The 16,897-nt window shown below is 42.1% G+C and overlaps 1 protein-coding gene across 1 annotated transcript in view; it reads left to right on the top strand.

The window, feature by feature from the left end:
• XRN1 (5'-3' exoribonuclease 1) overlaps positions 1–4,982 on the top strand; it is a 158,739-nt gene extending 153,757 nt beyond the window's left edge. The window contains exons 43-44 of the mRNA XM_033212426.1: positions 3,578–3,888; positions 4,932–4,982. Of these exons, the coding sequence (XP_033068317.1) occupies positions 3,578–3,598 (21 nt within the window). The 3' untranslated portion in view covers positions 3,599–3,888; positions 4,932–4,982. The remainder of the gene's footprint in view (positions 1–3,577; positions 3,889–4,931) is intronic.
• The last annotated feature ends 11,915 nt before the right edge of the window (positions 4,983–16,897 follow it).

Consider the following 16,897-nt stretch of genomic DNA (forward strand, 5'->3'; position numbering starts at 1 on the left):
TTGGTTTTGTTTGTTTGTTTGTTTTCCCAAAATGGGATCTATGGTGCCTCCTCTGTTTTTCCCAAGGAGTCCCAGGCTACCAGAAGTTATCTTAGGGCCTCTCATGTGTGCATTAAGAGTGGAAAGACAAAAAAAAATGGAGAAAAATATTTCAGTTGACTGAGAAGAAAAGAACCTTTTCCAGAAAAATAAGATCCAAGAAGAGAAAAACATGAATGCTTTTTAAATATACCTATTAATTACTTGGCTATCCATTTTTAATTAAGCTGAGCGCTTTTTAAGAAAATCCTTTTAAATCTTTTGTTACTCAACTTTAGCCATGTGAAGCAGTTAAGATTTTTAGCTTTTGAACTTTACAAACAGTAACCCCACAGGTGAAACCAACAAGCCTTAATTAGGTTATAACTTAACCTCGAGTGTATGAGGTATTTTCAAAGGGGTGGTAAGCAGCTTTTGAAACCATCATTGCAAAATTGTGACTGAGACAGTGAAAGAGATCCAACCCAAGTAACACCATCTTGCTTCAGCCTGCAAGCTGTCCTCACCCATCCCTGGGCATGGGCTGAGCCAACTTTGGGAGGATCCTGGTTTGCAGTTTATAGTTTAAAACAAAGATGATAACATCCCCTTCCTAAGGTATACTTCCCTCTTGCCTAGGGACCAGAGCAAGAAACTAGCCACAAGATTAGAAACCATGGCCTAGGAGTCACGAAGCTGGAGGTTACGAGATTTTTGACTCTCCCTAAGCTGCTCTCAAGATCAGTGCTTAAGATATTTTGTAAACCCTGGCCTTGACGGATTATCTGGCACCACCAAGACTGATAAACTGGCTTATCTGATTTCATGGCCCCCACCCAGGAACTGACTTATCACAAGAAGACAGCCACCATTGGAAAACGGCGGAGACTAAAACAAAGTATTGCCACGTGGTTATAGGTCTGGTTTCCAAGGACATGAGACAAGATGGAGGCCTGTAGCCAAGTTTGTTACTGACGATTTTGTGGGGCTGGCTTGAATAGCAGTCTTAAGGGGTCCTGCCCTGGTACCCTTCTTTTGACAAAACCATGCAGGAAGACACACAAAGCACAATAGATGGCTACAACTTACGACCAACCGCACAAATCCTTTTTCATTAATTAAAACTTTATAAAGAATATCAACAATAATCCTTATTTCCACGTTTACCAGTTTGTTCAGGGAAAGAGAAGCCAAAAGCTCAACTAGTAAAAAAAAAAAAAAAAGAAATACACACACACACACCTTTTACCCTTTTTGTCAGCATGTCAGGCTTCTGGGTTCCCTTACCCCTAGCTCAACTCAAAGCCAAGCATTTTAAGGTTTGGGGAAATTAGCTCTTCCCGGGTTGGAAGAACATTATAAAAGAAGAGATAGAAGCCATTTTAAACCATGAAAGAGGTAAAATTACCACAGAAAAATCTGGGAGTTCCAGTTAGGATTGTCAAGAGGTACTGCCTCTCTCCTTTTGGGAATGGAGTTTCCCCTTTTTCTTCATATTCCCTATTTTCTCCTTTCCCTTTTGGCCTGCTGTAGGAGACATATTGCTCATCTCTGAAATGCTCTTCTGCCTGCAGAGTTGCCTGTTTTTCAGTTACGGTTAGGGTTTGGTTTAGGAGTAGCATAACATCACTTTATGAGAGGTTAAACACCTGAGTTAAATTTTGGAAAGCTTCTACATAACTATCAGGGTTGTCAGAAAATCAGCCTACATCTCCCTTTAGGTAAACTAAGGTCCTGTAATGATAAGGGAACTTTAGGGGGCCCCAAGTTAGGGGGATCCTCAGATGGTTCCCCCAGAAGTTACATCTCCAATTTTGGGGAAACATTCTCTATCGGCCTGCCTGATATGACTGCTACAAGAACTGGGTTGACTGCAGTACTTGCAAAGGTCTAGTAAGAAGGCTATGTCCGGCCGGGCGGGGTGGCTCAAGCCTGTAATCCCAGCACTTTGGGAGGCCAAGGCGGGCGGATCACGAGGTCAGGAGATCGAGACCATCCTGGCTAACACGGTGAAACCCCGTCTCTACTAAAAACTACAAAAAAAACTAGCCGGGTGTGGTGGCGGGTGCCTGTAGTCCCAACTACTCAGGAGGCTGAGGCAGGAGAATGGCGTGAACTCGGGAGGCGGAGCTTGCAGTGAGCGGAGATCGCGCCACTGCACTCCAGCCTGGGCAACAGAGCGAGACTCTGTCTCAAAAAAAAAAAAAAAAAAAAAGGCTATGCCCTTGTGCAAAAGAAAATGAGCCGCTTTTTCTTCAAAGTTGCAGGGTTAAAGGGGTCCCTGTGCTTCAGGCAAGCTGAAGATGGTTTGTTACCCATTTAGAAAGAGAAGCAAAAGGCATCCCTTTTGTCTCCTTCCTTTTGGTGTGACCAAAGGTGGAGGAAAAGACAATGGAGGCGTCCCCTCTGCTGTTTTCCCTCTTGGTTCCTAGGTCCTGGCACCTTGTTGAACATGCCACCCATGGTGGTAAGTGTGACCACCCCCAGCCACGGAACCAGAGGAACTAAGCGATTGAGATTAGTCATGCTTACCCATGTGACTCTAGTCCTCTGCCTGTGATTTCCCTTTGACTTCCTACACTTGTGTGATCTGTGTGACTCCCTGAAAAATAGATCTTAGGAAGGACTATGTAATAGTTGCCTTTGGAGCTGGGCGCAGTGGCTCACACCTGTAATCCTAGCAATTTGGGAGACCGAGTCAGGTGGGTTACCTGAGGTCAGGAGTTCGAGACCAACCTGGCCAACATGGCAAAACCCCATCTCTATTAAAAATACAAAAATTAGCCAGTCTTGGTGGCAGGCACCTATAATCCCAGCTACTCAGGAGGTTGAGGGGGGAGAATCACTTGAACCCAGGGGATGGAGGTTGCAGTGAGCCAAGATTGGGCCACTTCACTCCAGCCTGGGTGAAAGAGCAAAAACTCCATCTCAAAAAAAAAAAAAATGTTGCCTTTGGGCAAGTCTCCTTTAATAGGGAGAGGGTAGTAGATTGAACTCCATATTTTACTATTATGGCCCATGCTAAAGTGTTTCCCCTAGAGAATGGTTCTCGTTAACTTCTGGACTTAAAATCCCTTTACTAATTAAGTACTGTTTTAACTGGAGACATAATAGGTGCCTTAAAGGAACTTATGGACCTAATGGTGATTTTCCTGCTGATGGGACAGTATTGGAACTAAAATTTGGTTCTGGACGACATTTTACTCCTAATTGTTGAACGCAGTTTTCCCATCCACAGAAGCAGTACAAAGCTCGGTTTCTAGTAGAGAGGTGCAAAATGGGAGAAGAATTGAGAAGCTACAGTGTTATGTCAAAGGACCGACAATGCCTCACGGAGATTATTTTTATTTCACTAGGTGGCGCTATTGATCTTAAAAATGCCGTGTGCTCGCCAGACCAAGGGCAGAGCGTGACCTGGAGATGCCATGTGCTCTCCAGACCAAGGGCAGAGAGTGAAATGCTCACTGTAGGACAAGACCCTCTGTTCCTAGGAAATCACAATGGCACTCCCCTGAGCTATATTCCAGTTACTACAGCATTTCCTGATCTTTCCTAACAGGATTACTTCCCTGAACTGTAAAAATTCCTGCACATTGCATACAGAGAAAATAGGAGACACGGTGACCATGGATAGAAAAGGAGGAAAATTTTGTGACAGGATAGCTGGAGATCCTTTTTGCCAGCACTCAGTTGGGTGACCAAAGGCTGAGTTCAACCCAGAAGCCCTTGGATAACACCAGGATGTGCCCCCGCCAGAAATCCTCAGTTGCTCCAGGACCTCTCCCAGCCCCACACAATGGCTGGGTCCTCTGTGAAAGGAAACTGGTTTGAAGCATTTTTAAATGGAGGCTGAGAGCCTTGAAATTAAAGGTAAGATGTGAGGTTTGTTCCATACTTACCGCTCTGATGTTTATACTTTCCATTTTAGTTCTGATCCTGCATGAGCCCCCAAGTGAAGTGGCATTGTTGTCTGGGGTAAATACCCAGGGTTCATTGATTGTCTCATGCCAAGAAAATTAAGGACACAAACACATGTGGGTGGGTTAAGGAGCAGAAAGTTTAATAGGCAGAAGAAAGGAGAGAGAAGAACAGTTCCTTGCGAGAAAGAGGTGTCCGTAAAAGGGAAAAGTGGCGGACCATAGCAGATTTTATAGGCAGGCTTGGTAAGGCCCACTGATGGGTTCAAGCAGGTTTGACATTTACATAGCCCACAGGGAAGGCTGGTTGCCCCACCCTAATCTTATTATGCAAATTGACCTTCCACTTGGCCAGCGCCACCTTGTCTGCTCCTTACTGTACACATGACTGACAAAGAGGAGGGAAGATGGAGCCACCATTTTGAACTTGCCTAGTCCCACATAGTATTTTTCTATTGGCACAACTGCTGGCATTCACCTGTGCAAGCTTCCAGCTTGCTTGTCCATGTCTGTAGCTCAATTTTACAGGCTGTTCTTTGTTAGAAAAGGAAATGATTTTGGGGCTGCTTTTTATTAAAAGGAAAACCTTAACAAGGACTCCTGTACCCCCAATATCTGCCTAAGTAATTTCTTCTTAACTCTTAGTGCTAAAGATCTTAGCTGATAATAGCCACTGACAGCAACGGGCACTGTTAAGGGCTTTTTTCTTTTTTCCAATGTTTTATTATGAAAATTTTCTAATAGATAAATAAGTTTAAAATATTATCAGGTGAACATCCATGTACCCATGACCTAGAGTCTACCACTTACATTTTACTGTACTTGCTTTATTATATATCCATTCATCTATCCATCTACAGAAATATTTTAATCTTGGAAGAGCTCCTGGGAGCACCGCGTTGAGTCATCCGCTCCACTTAGAATGTCAAAGAATGACTATTATGCCTCCTTGCAAGAGTGGGGAGAAGTAGTAAAACTATGTGCTTTTCTGACTAGGTGCAGTGGCTCACTTGAGGGCAGGAGTCTGAGACCAGCCTGGCCAACATGGTGAAACCTTGTCTCCACTAAAAACACAAAAATTAGCTGGGCATGGTGGCACACCAGTGTAATCCCAGATACTCTGGAGGCTGAGGCATGAAAATCGCTTCAGCCCAGGAGGTGGAGATTTTGGTGAGCTGAGATCACACCACTGCACTCCATCCTGGGCAACAGAATGAGACTCTATCTCCAAAAATAAAAATGTAATTTAAAAATAAACCATTCACTTTTCCAAAAGAAGGCACCAGGAGAGCTTCGTCAAGAATCCAGGTTAACATCAAGGAAGAAGACTTCAAGGATGACTTCCCAAAATGGATCAATGTCTTTTCCTATCCAACTCAAACCTCTGGTGCAACAGCCCTGAACCAACTATTTGCAGCACCAGAATGGCAAGAACTGTCATTTATGACAATAAGTCTATCTTTATTTCACTTGAGATGAGGGAATTTGTGATCACGTGTGGCTAAACCTACAGATGGACAGGCTAAGATAGTACAGACCTCTTAGGTACCAACTTGCCAGGTTTCGTCTCCCTCCACACCTATTATTTTTAAAGAATGTGACTAAGAGTGAATTAATCAATGTTTCAAAACATAAAGCAGAATCTCAAAACTGGCTTTGACTAGTTGTAGCAAGACTTAAGGGGCATACAGCATTCTAGCTGCAGTGTTGTCTGTAGGGGCTCTTCTCGTAGGCTTCTTCCAGGAGTATGTTCCCACATCAGTGGCTCAGGTTACTGGGCCTGTGACATGTAAAAGCAGGAAGGCCAATGTGGCATCCCCATTCAAAGGTGTTCCTTGAAGCATGTAATAGATGATGCAGTGCCGAAAAGGTAAGCCTTCTGCCAGAGGGCAGGACATTATTGGAGGAAATGTCAACAAGGACCAGGGGCAGAATCAGTGGGGCTGGCCATGCAGAAGGGAGAACTTATGACATGGCTTGAAGGAGATCATTCAATGCAGTTTCATAAGTGTTAGCTGGGGGCTGTCTTAGTCCCTTCTGCTGCTATAACAAAAGACCTTAGACTGAGTAATTTATACGTAATAGAAATTTATTTATCATAGTCCTGCAGTCTGGGAAGTTCAAGATCAAGGCACCAGCAGATTCAGCGTCTGGTGAAGCTTTGCTCTCTGCTTCATAGATGATGTCTTTTGTTGCATCCTCACGTGGTGAAAGGCAAAGGGCCAAAAGTTCAGGTAGTCTCTGAAGCCTCTTTAATAAGGGGATTAATCCCATTCATGAGGGCGGAGCCTCCATAACAATCACTTCCCCAAAGACCCCACTTCTTGGTACTATCACCTTGGGATTTCAGTTCCAATGGAGAGGCACACACCACAGGGACATGCAAACCATAGCAGTGGCCTGCTGTGTTCCAGGAGTTACCAGGAAAACTGGTCTTCCGGAGAAGAACTCCACAGGAGTGGGGAGAGAACCCTGGGCTCAACCAGCATACAGACTTCAATTCCTTCACAGAAAGGGGACTGTGTGCTTGCTACACAATGCTCTTGCCTCACTCAGAACCTTAAGGAGCGATTTTTCTTCTCTCTTCTTTAATCAGAACATTAAAAAAAGTAAGCTGGCATAATTTCAAGGCAAAGCAATTCTTTTGACAGAAAATATTACTCTCTTCATTTGTTGCTACATACTGTATTTTCTGGAGAATGAGCACAGAGGCCCTTGCTAGAGAACAGCAGACATTAGTCACAGCTTGTTGATTTCATCTATTCCTCCCTGGAAGGAAAAATCACTACAGGGTGATATAAGAAAGTAACTCAGAGTAGGATGCCAATCTCAAATTCGCAGCTCTGAGACAAATGCTGGTGTTTATAAGCAAAGGTCTCAGGAGTTTAAACCCCAGAATCTGCACACATTGCAGCATAAACTGAAACAAATTAGTAAGGCAGTTTTTGTGGCCTTTGTGATTATTTATTTATTCATTTATTTTTGAGATGGAGTCTCACTCTGTCGCTAGGCTGGAGTGCAGTGGCACAATCTCAGCTCACTGCAACCCCTGCCTCCCAGAATCAAGTGACTTTCCTGACTCAGCCTCCAAGTAGCTGGGACTACAGGTATGCGCCACCACACCCAGCTCATTTTTGTATTTTTAGTAGAGACAGGGTTTCACCCTGTTGGCCAGGATGGTCTTGATCTCTTGACCTTGTGATCCACCTGCCTTGGCCTCCCAAAGTGCTGGGATTACAGGCAGGCACCACCACACCCAGCCTGTGATTTTTTAAATCTGTAATCCACCATTGCCAGATAAATCTTTCCTGAATTCAAAACATGCACACACACATACACACACAAGCACAGACACATACACACACTTCTCCCAAATTAAGAACTTAGTCAAATACTAGCAGTCTGTCTGTCTGTCTCTCTCTCTCTCTCTCTCTCTCTCTTTCTCACCACAAAGCAGGGAGAGGAACCTGCAGTCTTAACCGGTATTTATGGGGTTATCAGATAATGATTTCTCAATTACATTTCCTCTAGGCCACTAAGTGAAGTAAGTCATCATTTTTTGCCAGAAATGTCATCATCTGGTATGTCTACACTTATGAACAACCAGTAATACAAGTTACAATTATATGAATCATCTTTGATTCTGCCTTTCCTTCACCCTTCCTTGCCTCCCAAATTCAGTTGGTTCCCAAGTCCTGGTGTGCTATGATCTCCTGTATCTGCCCTCTGCTCTCCATCCGTATGGTTAATGCTTCATGCAGGTCCTCTTCCTCTCATATTTGGACTGTTTCAATAGTCCACTATTTTCCCTCCTTTCAGTCTTGAACCACTTCAGTCCACTTCAGTCCATAAAAGTAACAGTAAGAAATACTGTTCATAGATCAAGTACTTCATAAGCATTCGGTCATTTAACCCTTACCACACTGTCATAAGACAGCCATTCTTATTCCTGTTTTCTGTTTAAAGCTCAGGGAAGTGAAGTGACTTACACGGGAATGCACAGATGGTGAGTGGTAAAGGCAGAATTCAAATCTAAATCTGCATGATCCTAAAGCCAGAGACCGAGTCACCGTGCAACACTGCCTCCCTCCCCACTCTGCTATCAGAGGCTTCTCCTAAAATGAACCTGACCTGCTTCCTGGCTCAGAATTCTTCAATGGCACCCCATTGCCAATTGCAGGGAATCTTTTTTAAAGCCATAGATTGTTTCAATCAACAAGATTGAAAGCATTATTCCTCTATCTAAAGCAGATAGAAATGTAGCTGACATGCTCGGAACAGGTGTGGAGATCTAGCTGACTTGCAATGGTAGTGCCAAGAGATGTGTGGACCCCCACAGTTTAACGGAAAACATTCATAAGATTCTTCCCATTTTTTGATGTGAAAGTAGTGTTAGGTAAAGCATTACGTAAAATAAAGATTCAAGTTTTCTCTTCCAGCCAGATAGATGTCTCTCAGTGACTTTACTGCAGTTCTCCCACGCTCACTGCCACTTATCTTTTCCCTCTGCTCCCATCCCAGTTCTAGACCTGAGGCTCTGGCCCTTGCTCTCCAGACTGGGCAACAGGAGTGAAACTCCATCTCAAAAAAAAAAAAAAAAAGGAATCTAAATAGTACAGAGGACTTTAAACTGTCACTGTTTGCTGACAATATTATCATTTACCTTGAAAACCCTAAAGACTCCTCCAGAAAGCTCCTAGAACTTATAAAAGAATTCAGCAAAGTTTCCAGATCCAAGATTAATGTACACAATTCAGTAGCTGTTCTATACACCAACAGCAGACCAAGCGGATAATCAAATCAAGAACTCAACCCCTTTTACAATAGCTGCAAAAAAAAAAAGTTAGAAATATACCTAACCAAGGAGGTGAAAGACCTCTACAAGGAAAACTACAAAACACTGCTGAAAAAAATCATAGACAACACAAACAAATGGAAACACATCCCATGCTTATGGATGAATAGAAGCAATATTGTGAAAATGACCATATTACCAAAAGTAATCTACAAATTCAATGCAATTCCCATAAAAATGCCACCATCATTCTTCACAGAATTAGAAGAAACAATTCTAAAGTTCATATGGAACCAAAAAATACCCCACATAGTCAAAGAAAAGCTAAGCAAAAAGAACAAATCTGGAGGTGTCACACTACCTGATTTCAAACTACACTATAAGGCCATAGTCACCAAAACAGCATGGTACTGGTATAAAAATAGGCACATAGACCAATGGAGCAAAATAGGGACTCAGAAATAAACCCAAATACTTACAGCCAATTGATCTTGGTCAAAGCAAACAAAAACATAAAATGGGGAAAGGACCCACTTTTCAACAAATGGTGCTGTGATAATTGACAAGCCACGTGTGGAAGAATGAAACTGGATCCTCGTCTCTCACCTTATGCAAAAACCAACTCAAATCTAAAACCTGAAACTGTAAAAATGCTAGAAGATCCAGCACTATGGGAGGCTGAGGCGGGCAGATCACGAGATCAGGAGCTCAAGACCATCCTGGCTAACACAGTGAAACCCCATCTCTACTAAAAATACAAAAACAAAATTAGCAGGGCTTTGCAGTGGGCACCTGTAGTCCCAGGTACTCAGGAGGCTGAGGCAGGAGAATGGCGTGAACTCGAGAGGCAGAGCTTGCAGTGAGCCGAGATCACACCACTGCACTCCAGCCTGGGCGACAAAGTGAGACTCTATCTTTAAAAAAAAAAAAAAAAAAGCCAAGAGAAGATAGTGGTAATAGTACTAAGAAGATGGGATTTGTACGATCAGCAAGGCCAGATACCGCAAGGTTGTGGAGTATAAGCACACAGTGAGTAAACACCTGCTTCATGGTTTATGTTCTTCCTTACGAAAGATAAAAATAACGGTGGTTTCCTTTGAAAACTGGCACAAGGCAGGGGTGCCCTCTCTCACCACACCTATTCAACATAGTGTTGGAAGTTCTGGCCAAGGCAATCAGGCAAAGAAAGAAATAAAGGGTATTCAGTTAGGAAAAGAGGAAGTCAAATTGTCCCTGTTTGCAGATGACATGATTGTATATTTAGAAAACCCCATTTTCTCAACCCAAAATCTCCTTAAGCTGATAAGCAACTTCAGCAAAGTCTCAGGATACAAAATCAATGTGCAAAAATCACAAGCATTCCTATACACCAATAACAAACAAACAGAGAGCCAAATCATGAGTGAGCTACCATTCACAATTGCTACAAAGACAATAAAATACCTAGGAATCCAACTTACAAGGGATGTGAAGGATCTCTTCAAGGAGAACTACAAACCACTGCTCAGCGAAATAAAGGAGGACACAAACAAATGGAAGAACACTCCATGCTCGTGGATATGAAGACTCAATATTGTGAAAATGGCCATACTGTCCAAGGTAATTTATAGATTCAATGCCATTCCCATCAAGCTACCAATGACTTTCTTCACAGAATTGGAACAAACTACCTTAAAGTTCATATGGAACCAAAAAAGAACCCGCGTTGCTAAGACAATCCTAAGCCAAAAGAACAAAGATGGAGGCATCACGCTACCTGACTTCAAACTATACTACAAGGCTACAGTAACCAAAACAGCATGGTACTAGTACCAAAACAGAGATATAGACCAATGGAACAAAACAGAGCCCTCAAAAATAATACCACAGATCTACAACCATCTGATCTTTGACAAACCTGACAAAAACAAGAGATGGGGAAAGGATTCTCTATTTAATAAACAGTGCTGGGAAAACTGGCTAGCCATATGTAGAAAGCAGAAACTGGATCCCTTCCTTGCACCTAATACAAAAATTAATTCAAGATGGATTAAATAATTAAATGTTGGACCTAAAACCATAAAAACTCTAGATGAAAACCTAGGCAATACCATTCAGGACAGGCATGGGCAAGGACTTCATGACTAAAACACCAAAAGTAAAGGCAACAAAAGCCAAAATAGACAAATGGGATCTAATTAAACTAAAAAACTTCTGCACAGCAAAAGAAATTACCATCAGAGTGAACAGGCAACCTACAGAATGGGAGAAAATTTTTGCAATCTACTCATCTGACAAAGGGCTAATATCCAGAATCTACAAAGAACTTAAACAAATTCACAAGAAAAAAACAAACAACTCCATCAAAAAGTGGGCAAAGGATATGAACAGACACTTCTCAAAAGAAGACATTTATGCAGCCAACAGACACATGAAAAAATGCTCATCATCACTGGCCATCAGAGAAATTCAAATCAAAACCACAATGAGATAATATCTCACACCAGTTAGAATGGCGATCATTAAAAAGTCAGGAAACAACAGATGCTGGAGAGGATGTGGAGAAATAGGAATGCTTTTACACTATTGGTGGGAGTAAACTAGTTCAACCATTGTGGAAGACAGTGTGGTGATTCCTCAAGGATCTAGAACTAAAACTACCATTTGACCCAGCCATCCCATTACTGGGTATATATCCAAAGGATTATAAATCATGCTGCTATAAAGACACATGCACATGTATGTTTATTGTGGCACTATTCACAATAGCAAAGAATTGGAACCAACCCAAATGTCCATCAATCACAGACTGGATTAAGAAAACGTGGCACGGCCGGGCGCAGTGGCTCAAGCCTGTAATCCCAGCACTTTGGGAGGCCGAGACGGGTGGATCATGAGGTCAGGAGATCGAGACCATCCTGGCTAACACGGTGAAACCCCGTCTCTACCAAAAAATACAAAAAAATCTAGCCTGGCGAGGTGGTGGGCGCCTGTAGTCCCAGTTACTCGGGAGGCTGAGGCAGGAGAATGGCGTAAACCCGGGAGGCGGAGCTTGCAGTGAGCTGAGATCCGGCCACTGCACTCCAGCCTGGGCAAGAGAGTGAGACTCCGTCTCAAAAAAAAAAAAAATAATGTGGCACATATACACCATGGAATACTATGCAGCCATAAAAAAGGATGAGTTCATGTCCTTTGTAGGGACATGGATGAAACTGGAAACCATCACTCTGAGCAAACTACTGCAAGGACAGAAAACCAAACACTGTATGTTGTCACTCATAGATGGGAATTGAACAATGAAAACACTTGCACACAGGAAGGGGAACATCACACACTGGGGCCTGTCGTGGGGTGGGGAGCTGGGGGAGGGATAGCATTAGGAGAAATACCTAAAGTAAATGACTAAAATGTCTAGTTAAAGGGTGCAGCAAACCAATCTGGCACATGTATTTCTATGTAACAAACCTGCATGTTGTACATATGTGCCTTAGAACTTAAAGTATAATTTAAAAAAAGAAGAAGAAGAAGAAGTAGAAAAAAAACATGGAGATTAAAAGATCACCATCAGATATTGGCTGGGAAGGGAAGTTGAGAGTGACATTGCAGAGTGGTTACTCCCAGGCAACAAATAATTCATACTAATTCATTCAAATGAGAGAGTGTCATCTGCTCACACTGTAATTGGCTATTAAAGCTTAGTAATTGATACCAAGAGGCTTTGGCTCCCAGCATTTGGCCCAGCTGTCATGAAGTCAGTACAGTCAAGACTGACAAAGAAGCTTTGTTGTTGCTCATGGTGATCACTGAGATTTTTAGGCAAAGAAAAATCATTCTTAGAATGTGGGGTCCTTGGCTTGCTGAAAAAAATGTCTGTCTAATTTCCTCGCCAAGTTTTAAGACACCAAACAATAAGAAGGATGAGTTTGATGACGTATATTTTGTTATTTCTTTACTTATTATTGCTTTCCCACTACAGTTCATTATACATATTTCCAAATGTACATAAAAGGTGAATATGTCAGTGAACATCCACATACACATTCCTTACATTCTACCATTAACATTTTTCTCTTCTTACTTCAGTGTATACCACTCCTTCTATCCATCTCTCTTTCCATCTAACAATCCATCTTATTTTGTATACATTTCCAAGTAAGTTGTAGACATCAGTATACTTTCTCCTCCAAAATTTCAACGTGCATATCATTAACTAGAGTGCAATATTTGTATTGTTTGTTTTTGTTTCTTTTGAGGTAAAATTTACAAAAAATGAAATGCACAAATCTTAAGTGTACTAATTCATGAGGTCTGGCATGTATATACACGTGCAACCTAAACCATGATCAAGATAGTGAACATTACCATCACCCACAGAAAATTCCTTCATAGCTGATCCAATGACTCTCCACCCCCAACCCCCAGAAACAACCACTGTTCTGAAATTTTTCCACCATAGATTAGTTTTCCCAGTTGTAGAACTTCATATCAATGGAATAATACAGTATGTATTGTTTGCATACGGTTTCTTTTTCTCAATATAATATTTTGGGATTCATTCATGCTATTACGTGCATCAGTAATTTGATTCTCTTTATTTCTGAATAGTAGTCCATTGTGTGGAGAATACAGCTAGTTATTTATTCTTTAACTGATGGCCAGCTGGGCTATTTCCAGTTTGCGACTCTTAGGAATAAAGCAGCTATGAACATCCTTGTACAAGTCTTTTTGGGGACATTTGTTTTCCTTTATTTTGGGTAAAAACTTAGGAATTGAACTTCTGGGTCATAAGATAAGCATTTGTTTATTTTCAGAAGAAACTGTCAGGCTTTTTCTAAAGTGGGTGTGCCATTTTACGCTCCCACTAATGACAGATGAGAATCCAGGCTAATTCATGTCCCCACCAACATTTGTCTTGTCAGTCTTCAATTTTTGCCACTCTGATATATAGGTGCTCTATTTATTTATTTACCAAAACAGGGTCTCACTGTGCTGCCCAGGCTGGAGTGCAGTGGTGTGATCATGATTCACTGTAGCCTCCACCTTCTGGACTCAAGCAGTCCTTTCATCTCAGCCTCCCAAGTATCTGGCACTATAGGCATGTGCCAGACTAATTTGGCCTTGCTAATTTTTAAAGTTTTTGTAGAGACAAGGTCTCACTATGTTGTTTAGTCTGGTCTGAAACTCCTGAGCTTGAGCAATGTTCCCACCTCAGCCTCCCAAAATGTTGGGATTACTGGCATGAGCCACCATTCCAACTTATTTTTTGATAAATACATTAACACAACCAGATCTATTTATAAATACATTAACACAACCAGATCTATTTACTTTTTCTACTTTAGACAACAAAGTCAGATTTATTTTTAGAAAAATCAGCCATGCACACTTAGAGAAATTGATAAAACTTTGTTTTCTTGTACTCAGGGAATTAGAACATTTTATTTTTTATATATACATATATGCACACATATATATATATTATTTTTCCCCCTTTGGTAGACAATTTCACTGGAAAATTAGGATTTTTTTTTTTTTTTTGAGACAGAGTCTCGCTCTGTCGCCCAGGCTGGAGTGCAGTGGTAAGATCTCGGCTCATCGCAAGCTCTGCCGTCCAGGTTCACCCCATTCTCCTGCCTCAGCCTCCCAAGTAGCTGGGACTACAGGCACCCGCCACCACGCCCGGCTAGTTTTTTATATTTTTAGTAGAGATGGGGTTTCACCGTGTTAGCCAGGATGGTCTTGATCTCCTGACCTCGTGATCCGCCCGACTCAGCCTCCCAAAGTGCTGGGATTACAGGCGTGAGCCACCGTGCCCGGCCAAAAATTAGGATATTTTACAATGTACTTGTATTCTCTTTTCTTAGACCCTGTCTTATTTTATTTTTGGACTTGTAGTATTTTATTGTGGTAAAATACACATAATAATATGTGCCATTTTTGGTATTAAAAACATTCATGGTGTTGTGCAGCCATCACCACTACCTAATTTCAGAACATTTTTATCATCCCAATGGAAACTCTGTACCCATTAAGAAGTCATTCTCTACCCTGTTTCCTCACAGCCCAGGCAAGCACAAATCCACTGTCTACTGTGTTTTTGTTTGTTTGTTTGTTTTTGAGACAGGGTCCTGCTCTGTTGCCCAGGCTGGAGTGCAGTGGCACAATCTCAGCTCACTGCAACCTCCACCTCCCGGGCTTAGGTGATCCTCCTACCTCAGCCTCCCTAGTAGCTGGGACCACAAGCACAGGCCACCATGCCTGGCTAAATTTTTTTGTATTTTTTTTTATAGAGATGGGGTTTTGTTATGTAGCCCAGGATGGTCTCGAACTCCTGGGCTCTAGTGATCCACAAGCTTAGGCAAGTGCTGGGATGACAGCCATGAGCCATCATGCCCGGCCAACTGCTTCCTATTGTATGGATTTTCCTACTATAGATATTTCATACAAATGGGAATTATACAGTATGTGGCTGTTTTATGATTATATGATATAAGGTATAATTATAGTTCCTTTGCGTGGCCAGACATTCAAATGAAAGACAGAAACTTTTGTTACTTGTAGCTCCAAAAAAAACACAAAAAACAAAGAAAAGAAAAGGGCTACCATGCGGGAGCACACTTGGGGAAGCACTTGGGGACAGGGTAACAGCAAGCTGGAACTGTAGAAGCAGCTTATGTATGACCAACAGGGTGGGGTTAGCTGGGTGGTGCTGGCTTCCCAAAGATTGGCTGTTCTGAATAATTCCATGGGCCCCAGGAAGAAGAGCCAGTCCCTGGCTGTGGGTATCTTGGGGTCTCTTGCCGTTGAGTGTGTATGAATAGAAATCCAGAGTGCTACAGCCCAAGAAAGGAAGTGGCTAGGGTGGAGCCTTAGCAAACTGCCCATGAAGGGGAATTGAGAGATGTAGCCATGACCTCAAAACTGAGCCAAGTCAGCACTTGTGAAATATGATTTTACTGCCATGACCTCAAAACAGGATCAAGACAGCATTTGTGAAATAACACATTATAGCACCCATGAACAACGAGAACCTGAGGTGGGAAGTCACCTAGATAGAGAATTAGCAAACTGTCCACCAAGGGGCAGCAAGACTTTTAGCCAAGTTTTAGCTTGACTCAAAACTGGGTCAAGACAGAACTTGTGAAATATTCTATTACTGCCTGTAATCCCAGCACTTTGGGAGGCCGAGACGGCGGATCACGAGGTCAGGAGATCGAGACCATCCTGGCTAACACGGTGAAACCCCGTCTCTACTAAAAAATACAAAAAACTAGCCGGGCGAGGTGGCGGGCGCCTGTAGTCCCAGCTACTCGGGAGACTGAGGCAGGAGAATGGCGTAAACCCAGGAGGCGGAGCTTGCAGTGAGCTGAGATCTGGCCACTGCACTCCAGTCCCGGCGACAGAGCAAGACTCTGCCTCAAAAAAAAAAAAAAAAAAAAAGAAAGAAATATTCTATTACAGTGGCCTTTTGCGTTAGGCTTCTCTCACCTAACAGTGCATCCAGGGGTCATCCATGTTGCAGCGTGTATCAGTCCTTTCTTTTTAAGGCTGAATAATATTCCATTGTATCCCATATTTTATTTATTCATTCAGCTGCTTCATGGACATGTGGGTTGCGTCCACCTTTTTGTATGGTGACTTGTGCTGCTGTAATTATTAATGTGCAAGTTTTTATTTGTGCACCTGTTTTCAGTTCTCAACGGCATATACCTAGGATGGAATTGCTGGGGGTTATGATTTAACTTATTGAGATGCTGTGAAAGGAAAGCATTTTCCACAGCAGCTGCATCATTTTTCACTTCCACCAGCAATGTGCTGTGTTTCTTTACATCCTTACCAACACTTGTTTTCTATTTTTTAAAATTATGACCATCCTAGCGGGTGTGAAGTGATATGTAAGCGTGGTTTTAGCTCGCATTTCCTTAATGACTAGTGACAATGAGAATCTTTTCACTGGTTTGCGAACCATTTGTATCACTTCTTTTAAGAAATGTCAGGTCTGTTTCCCATGTTCAAATTGAGTTGTTTGCCTTTTTACAGGAAGTCTCTTTTAACTCCAAAAAACAACCTTCTTTCTCCAAATAATTTTATCATATATTTAGTATTTGCAGTGTTAATAGGGGATTAAGGTTTGTTTATTCCAACATGTGATATTTTTAAGGCATGGTAAAACAAAGAGTGTGCATTG

The sequence above is a fragment of the Trachypithecus francoisi genome, unplaced genomic scaffold, assembly GCF_009764315.1.
Source record: "Trachypithecus francoisi isolate TF-2019V2 unplaced genomic scaffold, Tfra_2.0 Lachesis_group0, whole genome shotgun sequence".
In the NCBI taxonomy this organism is placed as follows: Eukaryota; Metazoa; Chordata; class Mammalia; order Primates; family Cercopithecidae; genus Trachypithecus; species Trachypithecus francoisi.